At 33.1% G+C, this 13,655-nt stretch overlaps 1 protein-coding gene across 1 annotated transcript in view; it reads left to right on the forward strand.

Annotated features, from left to right (window-relative positions):
* The window catches only part of LOC111700674 (neuroligin-2), a 36,297-nt gene extending 29,242 nt beyond the window's left edge, over positions 1–7,055 (forward strand). Inside the window, exons 31-40 of the mRNA XM_023471669.1 lie at positions 359–464; positions 849–922; positions 1,012–1,108; positions 1,563–1,633; positions 2,092–2,282; positions 4,722–4,782; positions 4,857–5,088; positions 5,265–5,471; positions 5,908–6,290; positions 6,831–7,055. Coding sequence (XP_023327437.1) covers positions 359–464; positions 849–922; positions 1,012–1,108; positions 1,563–1,633; positions 2,092–2,282; positions 4,722–4,782; positions 4,857–5,088; positions 5,265–5,471; positions 5,908–6,290; positions 6,831–6,937 — 1,529 coding nt within the window. The 3' untranslated portion in view covers positions 6,938–7,055. The remainder of the gene's footprint in view (positions 1–358; positions 465–848; positions 923–1,011; positions 1,109–1,562; positions 1,634–2,091; positions 2,283–4,721; positions 4,783–4,856; positions 5,089–5,264; positions 5,472–5,907; positions 6,291–6,830) is intronic.
* Positions 7,056–13,655: the final 6,600 nt, after the last annotated feature.

Consider the following 13,655-nt stretch of genomic DNA (forward strand, 5'->3'; position numbering starts at 1 on the left):
AATAAAAATTGAGAACTTTTCTGTTGGTCCAAATTGCACGCAAAACAACAGCTTGTCTGAAATGAATGTTGTCAATTATTTTGTTGTGTACAAAAATATTGTTATAAATTGAATATTCCTACAGGGTAACCCACAAAGCATGAGATTTCAGAGATAACTATACAGAATGTATACCTATATTTATGCAATTGTAAACCTGTTTCTTTCTTTGCCTGATCATTGGTTATTATATTCAAGGCAGCAGACTTAATTTAACCTTGGAATCGTTTTGGTAAAATATTTTTATGTCGTCTTTTCAGTCTTGTTCTGTGTGGGTAACCCTGTATATTAATATCACATTTAAATGGTGAATGCTTAGATGTTATACGACCTATTTCACGGAGCTCAAATCCTCTAAGTCCTGACCTCAAGTTAGGTCCAGGACATAGGTCAGGACCTGATCTTTTGGTCTATTATGATACAAGGTTATATCTTATTTCATCACTAATTTCATCAACTTTTAACTTGTTTGCATTTATATTATTTTTTGTTAAAGGAAATTTTTGGCATTTTTTATCCTCAAATTCCTATTATACGGTTTTTTTCTCATCAATTCAAAAATTTCGTTTACCAAGGGGGCCTTTGTTTTTACTCGTAATTTTAAATTGTAAAATTGTTTGCCGCAGAAAAAAATGATTTGATTTAAAACTTTTTGTGCAATTCACAACTTCTTTTGTTGTTGCATAATTGCATAGTGATATCATTACTTAAAGGGAGTTTTTATATTTAAGATCAATAGTTTGCGCGTAAAAAACAATCACCGTTGGATTGTAATCCTATGAATATAAATTTTTTTATTTTTATTTTAGGCCTGATGATGATTACGAATCTAAAGATGGTGCCAACAAGCAAAAAACTGGATCGCTATCAAGAAAGCTACCAGGCACGTGTTTCAAATCATTTGATATTTACGTTGAAATTTTAGATATATTTTAAAATTTGTTTAAGTATGTTTTTAAATTTCGGTTTTAGGCTTTTTAAAGATGCGGGGCAAGGACGACAAGGTTGCCCCGCCAATAATAGAGATGGTTCCAATGTCTGTTCCATCAACTTACCAGTTCCCATCCAGGTACAGTGAATCCCAGATATATGAATACATAGGAAGAGTTTTTATAATGTCGTCTTCATATTTAAGATCAAATGCCACGGAAAAACGAGTTTAATCTAATTAAAAATAAAAAGTAGCTTTTTAAATATTATCAAAAAAAATGTTATGACTGTCAACAATGATATTTGATTATATTTTCATATTGATTATATTTTCAACCCTGTGAAGTTGCGAACATCTGAGTAGCTTTCTTCATTCACAGAACAATAAAGCATAACAGCTGTCGTAAACTTTGTGTATTTTGGTTGTTAAAATAAATTTTTTTTCTCTCTTTGAGCAATTAAACGAAAAGCTTCAAATAATTAAATATATTTTTGAAACATATTCAAGTTTTTAATTATTTTTGACTTTGAAATTGAGAATGAAACCAAAAACCGACGACTTTTTTTGCTAGTTTTTTTTTGCATAATTTTAGGCCCAATTCAAATTGCTTGGACCCTATTTATTCATCAAGACCTCACTTTCATAGGCCTCCACTTCCTTTAGGTAATTATTCATTTAATTTAAGGGGTTGCTAGCAGTCCCATCAAGATTTTTATTTTTGCCATTACAATTGCAATTTGACATTTTAAGAAAGGAATTAAGAGTTTGCCACAAACAGAAATGTTTTAATCCCTATATATTTGCAACCTGATGGTTTATACCATTTTAAGTTTAGAATTAGATAATTTTAACTAAAAGAATTCATAGTCTAAAATATCTGAGGTGTACGACATTGGGTTGCAAAGAAATAAGGGTGATATATTATCGTTGTTTGTGGAAAAGACTCAAAAATTGTAAATCAATTAGATTCATTTATTAAATATTTGTTGGGAACGACAAACTAATCTGTGGAGGGGAAATGCTCTTCTTTTAAACACAATTTACAGTTTCATTGCCTTCTCTTTTTTCTAAAGAGGAGTGAACTAACATCTCTTCCCCCTTTCAGTAATTATATATTCTAGTATCAGCACAGTACGGAATAACGTATCCCAACTATAACCCTGGGGAAGCTATGTACCCTCCTGGTCATCAGTATTTGCCCCTAGGACCTAGGCTTAGTACCCCTAGACCACAGGGAACTCCAGTTCTAACTACGCCTAGACCTCCCACACACGCTATGCTAACCAGACAGGGGTCTCTACAAAGTGGAAAGGTAAATTTAAGTTTGAGGTTAAAATTCGGAGATTGTAATGACCAGTTGATGATAGAGGGTTGGAGAGATGCTAATGGTGTTCTGTAGTGGCTAATAGTGGTTTGGAGCAGATTCCAGGGTTGGAAGGGGCTACCAGTGTTTTGGAGCAGATTCAGGGTTTAGAGTGACTTCCAGAGTTTTGGAGTTACTGACTGGCATTCCAGGGTTTTTGAGTGGCTAATAGGGTGGATTCCATGGGTTTTAAGTGGATTCCAGGGTTTTGGGGTCGATTCCAGGGTTTTGGAGTGGCTACAAGGGGTTTGGAGTAGATTCCAGGGTTTTTGAGTGGCTACAAGGGGATTGGAGTGGATTCCAGGGTTTTTGACTGGCTACAAGGGTTTAACTTCCAGAGTTTTGAAGAGGCTAGTAGTGTTTTGTTGTGGCTACAAGATTCCAGGGTTTTTGGGCAGCTCCCATGATTTTAAAGTGGCTTCCAGGGGTTTAGAGTTACTTCCTGTATTTTGGAATGGCTTCCAGAGTTTAAAAGTGGATACTAAAGATTTTGACTGGCATCTAAGATTTTGTAGTGGGTTTTTAAGTGGTTACTAGGGTTTTGGAGTGGCTATAAGAGTTTTGGAATGGATTCCAGAGTTTTTGAGTGGCTATTAAGGTTTTTGAGTGGCTATACACGGGTCTTGGAGTGGCTTCTGGGGGTTTAGAGTGGATTCCAGTTTTTTGAGTGGCTTCTAGGGTCTTGGAGAGGCTACTTGGGGTTTGGAGTGGTTTCCGGGGTTTTTGAGGGGCTCGCAGGTGTTTGTATTTATCTATTTTTACAGTTTATATACAAGTTGTGCACCTGTCCTGCTACTAGTGAGAAGGTCGGTTATTTGCCTTTTAAATCTTTGGCTTTAAAATATCCTTTTTTTAAAACTCTTTTTTTTCTATATGTTCTAATTTGGAGCCACTCCAAAAGTCCTCCAAAAGCCCTCCGCGTTCGTTGTTTTTTACTTCTTATTGTTATGAATTTTATATTTTTTTACGTTTATTTTTTTCAAATTTAGAGTTGTAACAACTTATGTAAAACAAAAATAGACGACGGTCGAAACAATTTAACAGGGTGCTCACACGTTTACACACACCCCGACACAGTTCTTGATTGTACATCATTTTCTGCCTACACTTCTTGTTCTGCAATTTTATATTAAAGATATTTTTAAAAAGAAATAGTGTAAATTTGTTTATAAACATCCAGCTGACTTGTTTGTAAAAAAATTGAAGAGAAAAAGAAAAACAGTGTAAATATGTTATTGTCTCTCTTTCATTTAAATCAATGGGCCTGAAAGCGTCAGATGCAAAGAGTTTTACACGTAATGGAGAAGAAATTGACCCGTCCCGCCAAACCATAGGATTTATTCTCCATTTGAACAAGAGTTTTTAAGGTCGTCTTTTAATTTTTTAAATGTCTATTACTATACCATATCAAATAAATTCGATTTGTTAAGATAAAAAAAATACGTTTGTTTTGCCAACATTTTTGCATCCCAAAAAATGTGTTTGTTTGGCGTTATTTAGCCTATTTTACCCCCGTGTATAATGTATACAATAACCTATTCTGAATGGGTGTACATTTTTATTTTTTTACATACACACTTGTATGCCGATTCCATTAACGCCTGATCCAATCAGGGTTCAGTCATATGTTTGGTGTCTATTATGAACCAATAAAAATTGCATGGCGGTAACATCTATCTTTCTAACTATACTCATAATCCAATTAGAGTTATGAATCCATAAATCGGCGCTAAGCAGTAAATGGAAATATTTACTTCTACTGAAACTGAAGTGCATAAGACAGTTAAGAAAAGCATATTTCCTATTCAAATGAAGTACCGTCTGCAAAGCATCTATTAGCATATGGTAGGGTGCATGGGCTGTGTCGATCCTTTCTCCCTTATATTCCATACTCCTTGGTAAGATGGCAGTGCCCGATTTACAACGATACCCAAGCTGAATTAGATTTTAATGGTTATAATTTTGTAAACGGATTATTTCCGATTGTGGTCTCTCAACAAAAGTGTCTTGCGCATTTCTACTGCAGGAAAAAAAAGATAGTATTTATTCGAATTAAACAACATTAAGTTTGGGAAAACAATGATATTTTCAACATTTAAAATTCGGTGATGGTGATGGACCAAACCTCTGTAGAGTAAAAAAGGAGATATTAGTTCCACATTTATTAAAAATATATTTCAATGAAATAATAACCATCAAAATCGATAAAAAAAATGAAAAAAAATTGTTAAAAACCACAAGAAAATAAACAAAAAACATTATTAACCAGATAAAGATGTCAATGCTCACCACTGTGGTGCATGGAGGGTCTCTTAAAATTACGCACACAGTCCCTTTAATCCTGAATGTTTAGGTTCGCACACAGTCCCTTTAATCCTGAATGTTTAGGTTCATGGGTTTGAAGTTGGGCATCCATCCACGCTTCCTAGACAGCCGTCAGGCCATCAAGGTATTTTTTACAAATTTTTTTAATTATTTTTTTTCTTTCATTTTTCAAATACATGCTCATGAGAGTTTTCTAAGGTGATGGACTAATCTATGGATATATGATACCAGCCAACCGTAGTTCAGGGCCGCCAAATCTCAACAGAACACTGTCTGTCGATAATTCATGGAACAGAATGTCCGGTGGGAAACCACCAGTTTCTAACACAGTAGATCAGACAGGAGACAGGAATCCTCTTCAAATAAACAATTTTGGAAATAGACAATCTATAATGGATTCTGGACATATACAATCCATTGCGGATTCTAGGTAAATAATTAATTAGTTGCCTCTAACTCAAATCCATTTTTCGTTGCAACCTGATGTCGCAGAGCTTTTATTTTGCTATGAATTCTATACTAGTCTAGAATTACCATCAGGTTGCAAAGAATTCTTTTTTAATTTTGTGAAACTCTCAAACCTAATAAATTTATATGTAATCTTAGGATTCCAGATCATAGAATTTCAAGTGTGGATCCTTACCACTTATCAGACAATTATTCCTCCAGAACCATGTTTTCACAAGGACACCCTGTAACCAGTAGACCTGAAAATGTGATTACCACAAGAGCATTCTGTGTGGAACATCCTTTAAAGTTGTCAGCAGAATCTCAAACTGAAATCCAGAAAAATAATCAGACAGTATTAAAAAGGTAAATAGAAAGGAATTGAATCTTTGCCACAAACCCAAATTTTCTAATCCTCTTTATCTTTGCAATCTAAAGCCTTAAACTTTTGATATTTGAAAATTTGAGTCTTCCTTAGCACAATTATCGTTTAAAATTTGACATTTGGTTTCAAAGATAAAGGGGTGAAAATCAGAGTTTGTGGCAAAGACAAACTTGATTCTTTGTATTGATTTTTTTAAAAAATTTAGAATTTTAATCTTGGTAAAGAGATGTAGGCTGAACATTGTTGTGAACATGATTTAGATGAATTAAAAAAAAATATTAAAACTTGACTGCATGTTATGAAATTATTATTGTAAATAATAAGATGTTAAGGCACTTTGGAAAACACAAACTTCAGAATTAAAATTTCTTAACTGAGCGTTATCAAGTGTTTAAAGATTTTTTATTTTTATTTCAGTGAATTATGCCAACCCAGTGAATCGGCCTCAAATAATAAAAGCGAAGACTTAAAAATTGACGAAAATGCATCTACAACTACAAGTAAGCCAAGTTCCCCTGATAGTGATCAAAGATCAGTTAAAGATAACTCATCAGACTCAAATGAAAAAAGCTCTCCAACGGGCCAAGTGATTAGTTCTAGAAATTTTGACTCTAAGATCTCAACTTCTGTAGCTCCCAGTTCTAAATCTGCTGAACTGCCAACTGTACTCGGAGCTACTCCTATATTAAGGAAGGTAGGAGAGAAAACCCCTCCTGGAACCTTGACCAGGAATAAATCAAATTCAAGCTGTAAATCCTGGTACAGTCAATACTCTCAAGCTTTTCTTTCTAAAACTATAGGTAGGATCAATATTCGTTCTTGTCCCTTTGGATTCTTTTAACGTAACACATTGTCTCCCTGCAAAAAGAAATCTCAAACATAGGGATTTGAATTTGTAAACTAGAGACAACTACAAATGTTGATTACAAGATATATTTCTCCTAATTTTGGAAATCGTTTCGGTATAAATCATAAAATCCGAACCCTATTTCTATTGAATACCAATCTTAGCTATCATATTTCCACTCATTAAGTTGATCCTTTTCTTTTAAATAGAAAAATCAAAATCACAAATTTTTGCTGGGATTTGTTTAAAATTTGTTCCAAAATAATCTGTATTTAATACTCTACATTATTTGTATTTTGGATGGATTTTAAAGACTGAATTGTTATAATTATTTTTATTTTTTAAATACTAAATACTTTTTTATATTTTCAGCGCTTTTTTGTTTTGTAAATACGTTTCAAGTTCACGATGAAAGCTGTGTTAAAAATGAAATTGAAAGTGTTCCCTTTAATTCCCAAGGTTTTTATTCACATCGCATTTCTTTATTTCTTAGATACTCCGGTTGAAGACCTCCCCCCTCTAGGAGATGAAGACTTTCTAGAGGATGATGATTCAAGTTCAAGTGAGGCCAGTGAACCCTCCAGGGACAGTCAAAAGTAATCAGGCCCCAAGCCAGTGATTTACCCACAGCCAATCTAAGATTGTTAACCATTAATTTCAAAACCTCTATAAAATGTCGTCTTATACTGGAATCTCCTGTCGGAGACAGCCAAACCAAATTTTCAGCCCGCAAATTCCATTGTCCTCCTCCGACGGAGCTTAAAATATTTCGTTGTTGTGAAATCATTAAAGTTAAGCAAAATATTTTCATAAGAAGCATAAGTGAATTTCGTTAAATATTCAACTGTAATTTTTCAGAAGTTAAAAAAACGTATATCAATACTGATCAACAAATAAGTCACCCCTTCTATACTTAAATAATTCGTAAGATTTTTTCTACTATTAACATTCATTATAACATTGTACAATTAAACACGACCTATAATTTATGTTATTTTTTAGGAAATAAAGATTTTGTTATCGAATTTCTGTGACGGGGTTACTCTGTTGTGTGTGTATTGTTCGGCCATCGGGAAAGAATCGTCTGGGGATAATAAACACCCCTTTCAAAATCCTAACCAGCCTATTATCCGGATTTGTCTAGCGTGTTGCTGTTATCTGTCAACAAAGATATATATAAGGACACATAGCAAGAGCGCAGTAGATGTCGTCTTGAATTATTTTAAAAAGTTCATGAGTTATGACAGCTGCGGTTTCACATCTTGCAGACATTTTAGAAGAAACTCACCAATCAGAAACTTGTTAAACTCATTTGTTTTTACTTGTCCCAAGGGTTGTTAATAGTTTTTTGTTTCGTTTTCAGACTGTTTTCAATAACGATCGTTTTCTAATAAAAACGATCGTTTTTAAAAACGACCGAATCTTTTTGAACTCATTAAAAACTCTTTTAAAAACAATCGTTTTGAAAACTACCGTTTTTTTTAAAAACGGACTTTTTAAAAAGACGATCGTTTTGTTTTCGTTTTTTGGTCGTCAATTCATAACGAAAGATCGTTTTAAAAAAAAATGAAAACTTTCACATCCCTACTTGTACCGCACTTGCAACCCATCAGTTTACCGTTAATACTCTATTATTTGCTAAAAGGAACAGAGTCTGTGCCCCACATTCTGATTTTATAATCCTTTTTTATATTTGCAGCCCTATATTGTAGGCCTATATTGTAGGCCTTTTATATTTCAATCTATGAATTATGTTAGGTAAAATAAGTTTGAAATATCGAAGATTTACACTATCAGGTTGCAAAGATCTGAGTTTGTGGCTTAAGACTCAATTTCTTAGTGTGTATGTCAATCTCTACAGGATCTCATTTTAATTTGACAATTCTTACGCGACAAAACTTTGATGTAAACGCTCAATTATCTTCACGTTTAATTAAGTTTTGCCCATAATACTTACAAACCTTACTTTTCACGTTCAGAAGCTTTGTTTTAATCATGGGTTAAAAACTTCATGACTTTGTAAAAAGTATATTGCTTAATATTGAATAGCAGAATTCAGTATCTTTTTTAAGATAATATTTTTCATAAAGAATGTGTTTAAAGTTTGAATGTTATGTATTTTTAAACTTTTTTTTACCCTGACAGTATGCAAATGATTTTATTCAAATTATTGTAATTGCCAATGTACACACGAATAAATGAATATGGATACTCTTTGATTATATGAAGAGAACATTATGAAAAATGTAAATTTATTTTTAATATTGTGTAAACAAATACAGCTGTTATATTTCATCATCAGGAGGCATTACTGTTCCAAACGTCATTGCAATCAATCCTACAATACGTACTATTAAAAGAACTGTAAGGATAGTTTCTAGTGATCCATTTAAGGACAGGAAAGTCCGATTCACAATAGTACCCTTAAATCGTTGTCCACACATAGATGCGGTAAATACCCTCATTCTTATACAGGGTGTCCCACGAAACATGACAATTGATAAATTTTTATGAATGTCGTCTTCCATATTAAAGGCTTTTTGCAGATTATTTCGTTTTTGCTTAGATATATTTTACTATAACATGACTCCCATAAAATATTGTTATAATTGTCTTTGGTATCAATCGACTTAACAAAAATGTGGGAAGACATTGTAAATTATTCACCAACTGTCATGTTTCGTGGGACACCCTGTATCTAAAGATTGAGTGCAGGAAGACTCGAGGTTACAGTGTACAATCAATAAGAATATCTACAGTATCCTTAATAAAACATAGGTCTAATTGGGTATCGTTGTAAATCGGACATGGCACTCTATTAATGGAAGGTCACATGAAACTACGCGTACGAAGCTGTTTTCAAGAAATTTTACGTTTTTCATGAAATTTAAACATTTTCATAAGGTCTAAAGTATTTTTGAATTAAGAAAAAAAATTTCGACCAGTAATTTCAGGAAATTTTCGAACTCAAAGTTTTTTGTGCACCCCTCTTCTCCCATGATTCTGTATAAGAATTCTGCATCCATTGAAATTTTTTTTTATTAATTTAATCTTTATTTTATTGAAAAACAATAAGTTTCAATATAAAAGCTGAACAAAAATAAGAGAGATCTTGGAAAAAAGACTCATTTGTTTGTTCTACAAAGTCACTGTCGATATAAAATGAATGATTTAAGAAGTTAAAATAAGTTTGGTCTCAACTTACCATCCACCACACCTAGACATTTACACCAGATTATATTGTTGGGGATATTCAGGTTCTTGTAAATCTAAAATCATTGAATACAGTGGTAGGCGATTATATCATTAAAATAAAAACAACTTTCGCTCTTAATTTTGATTTAAATCAAGCTGTCAAACAACATCGATACACATAAATATTTACACATTTAGAAGGATGTGGTAACAGTTCGCTCAATAACGTTTCACCCAATCACGTTTCACCCAATTTTAGGTAAAATAACGTTTCACCCAATAACGTTTCGCCCAATAACGTTTCTCCCAATTCACGTTTCACCCAAATTACGTTTCACCCAAATTATATTTCACCCAATTTTTTTTTATTCTTCTATAAAATACATTGCCGATGAGTTATGATTTCCGATCATAACTCAAATTAAACCCCTGGACCGATTTGCCTCAAATTTTGATTGGGTAAAACAAGAGAATTGTGGGAATGTTTTTAGATTGGTTAAAAAAATCTAATCTGAGTGGGTCGACTCATATATACAAATACTAGCCTTAGAGGGCGCTTCGCGCCCATCTTCTAAATTAATTGTGAACATGTTCTCTTTGTGTACATCGTAAAAAAAAACAAAAATAATTCGCGGATTTTCACAACAAATTTCGTGGATTTTCAAAATTTTCAAAAATTTAATGAAGATCGAATTTTGATGGAGACAAATATTTGAAGTTTTGATCATTCATAAACCTTCCCTGTGGTCACGTGATGTCCCACAAAAAATTTGGGCCCGATCGGTTTAGCCGTTTTCACGTTTTTTTGGATACAAACAAACAGACAGACAACCAGACAGACAAGCCAAATTTATATATAGATATTAATGCAAATTGTTGTAAATCCGCAACTTTTTTGTTCTAAATCTGCAAAACCACATTTTATCTGACCATGGTGAAACCCATTCTTATTGATCAAAATAGTCATGAATATCCACTCAAATCTGAAACGGGAGAGTCTAAATACTGGGACTGTACCTTCCCTGGGGCTCCGTAAGGTCCCACAAAAAATTTGGGCCCGATCGGTTCAGCCGTTTTGACGTTTATTGGATACAAACAAACAGACAGACAAGCCAAATTTATATATAAATATATATATATATATATATATATATATATATACAAGAAGTTACAAGGAGAGCACAACCATAGTTCTCAACTGCTTCGCCAGCGTGTCAAACAACTGGAGGATGAAGTTGTTAACAATGCTGCCCGTAACCCAACTTTACCAACTAGACAAATAATGTTTTGTTTATTTTGGGTGAAACTCTTAAGTTAGTGTAGTTTGGGTGAAACATGAGTTGGGTGAAATGTATTTTGGGTGAAACGTGAATTGGGTGAAACGTTATTTTGGGTGAAACATTATTTTGGGTGAAACGTTATTGGGCGAACTGTTACCACACCATTTAGAAGTTGTCAATTAAAATAACTTTTCTTTGATTACTCGTAAACTTGCATTTCGAAAAAATCTTGTTAAAAATCTAAATTTGAATAAAAAAGTCGTCTTTATACCGCACCATAATTTGTACAGTTATCTAGCGAGTCTGAGAAGATATCATTAACATAGAAGTATACTATCGGAGATCCCTGAACATCACAGAACCCCACTTTAATCTCATTGGTGACCCCAAAATCTGTATTGAAGACTCAAGCTTTTCATCGAATACAGATTCTCTTTGGATACCACAACAGCTTGATCGAAGACCCCAAAAGTGTATCGCGCGGAAACCACCAGCTTTTCATGGGAGACCCCCAGATTTCAACAAAGACCCCAGCCATTCATCGGCGACCTTCAATTGGAGACACCAAGATTTCAAGAATAAGCATAGGGTTGGGGTCTTCAATGATAAGCTTGGGGTTTCCAACAAAATCTGAGGTATTTTTTGAAAAACTGTTGAAAGGGGGTCTCAGATATTTTCCAAATGATGATGATTTCTTCCGGATGTTTTATCTTACGAGGTGCAATTATTAGGTTAGGCCATTACCCATCATATCACTCTATGTGAGTTTTTCTATTTGAAATTTTTATTTTATCCTTATTTTTAAATCACTTGATCAGTAATTAATTTGTCGTCAATACTGTTTATTTTTTTGAATTAAACAGTTTTGAATAAAATTACAAGTTTGAAAAAATTTCACCAATTCGTAATAAACTATTTAAAACACTAAGTTTATGGACAGAATATTTTTCTTTATCTAAAAGGTTCTAGCCTTTTTTTTCAACTGAGAGACTATTCGAAATACAAAGGAAAATTATGCCCACAAATGTTTATAATACGCCGTGCTATAAGTGTGATAACGTAATGTTCAGCAATGTTTGTGTATCTACTTGTGTGGATGAAAAGGTTATTTCTAAATATAAAAGTTTTTTTTAACAATTAAAAATAAAAAAAAATTTTAATTTTCATTTCAGCTTATTTAACAATATAGCACGATGATTACTGTATAGTGCGCATATAATGAAATTTACAAAAAAAAAAATACTATGCGTTATAAAGTACACAATCAAATATTTTTCATTTGATATTGTTTCCTCGCCTTAATTTGCATTAATAAATTGACTACCTTTTGAACAACATTACCGACCACTGATTCCCCCAACAGAGGGACGTTAAATTGCTTAACGCCCCTTGGGACAATTAAGTAAAATAAGCACCCGCTCTGCTAAGTTTATATAAAAAATTCGTGCATTTTCATCTAAAACGGCGAAAAATTGTGTACAACTACTTTTACGAGAAATTAAAGACTTTATTTCACCAAGGGTTCCCTTGATGGATGTGTGTGTTGGCAAAATTGGTCTTGATAACCCTTGGTAAAGTAAAATTCACTTAAATTCCCTGTAAAGTACTTGTAAATAATTATATTACCTCTGGGCTGCATCCTGTTAGTAATCCAACCTCAAACTCGTTATTGTACACCAAACAGACGTTCTTATCTAGATATGTACGATTTACATGTACACCAAACAGACGTTCTTATCTAGATATGTACGATGTACATGTACACCAAACAGACGTTCTTATCTAGATATGTACGATGTACATGAACACCAAACAGACGTTCTTATCTAGATATGTACGATGTACATGAACACCAAACAGACGTTCTTATCTAGATATTAACGATGGACATGTACACCAAACAAACGTTCTTATCTAGATATTTACGATTTACATGTACACCAAACAAACGTTCTTATCTAGATATGTACGATGTACATGTACACCAAACAGACGTTCTTATCTAGATATGTACGATGTACATGTACACCAAACAGACGTTCTTATCTAGATATGTACGATGTACATGAACACCAAACAGACGTTCTTATCTAGATATTAACGATGGACATGTACACCAAACAAACGTTCTTATCTAGATATTTACGATTTACATGTACACCAAACAAACGTTCTTATCTAGATATGTACTTTGTTCATGTACACCAAACAGACATTCTTGTCTAAATAAGTACAGTGTACATGTACACCAAACAGACGTTCTTATCTAGATATGTAGAATATACATGTACGCCAAACAGACATTCTTATATAGATGTACGATGTACATTTACACCAAACAGACATTCTTATCTAGATATGTACGATGTACATGTAAACCAAACAGACATTCTTATCTAGATATGACAATGTACACACTGTACATTTTAAATACATGAAAAGATACTAAACGTAAAATACAATTTTCTTTCTTTTAACATACCAGAAATGGACCACAAAGACGACTTTAAATTAATAATTAAGTGTATTTGATTCTGTTACAACACAAATAGTACAAGTACAAGATTAGATTAGTGTCGATATTATAAAACAGAGAGGATCACGCTTTAATCTCGATATCCACCATTCTAAACATTTTAGTTCTAACCACACACTTCTTTTTGTTGTTTTCTTATTTTACTCCCAAAATGCAACTTTTAGGTAATATTGGGTTGAAACTTGAAAACTATATATTTGCAACTAAAACTTTACATTTTATAGTAGAGAACATAGCAATTGGTTTTGATTTGCTTAAGGGAATATAAAATAAAAATGTCCATGAATTGTTTTATGCCTACTGTACC

This window comes from Eurytemora carolleeae, unplaced genomic scaffold (genome assembly GCF_000591075.1).
Source record: "Eurytemora carolleeae unplaced genomic scaffold, Eaff_2.0 scaffold333, whole genome shotgun sequence".
Lineage (NCBI taxonomy): Eukaryota > Metazoa > Arthropoda > Copepoda > Calanoida > Temoridae > Eurytemora > Eurytemora carolleeae.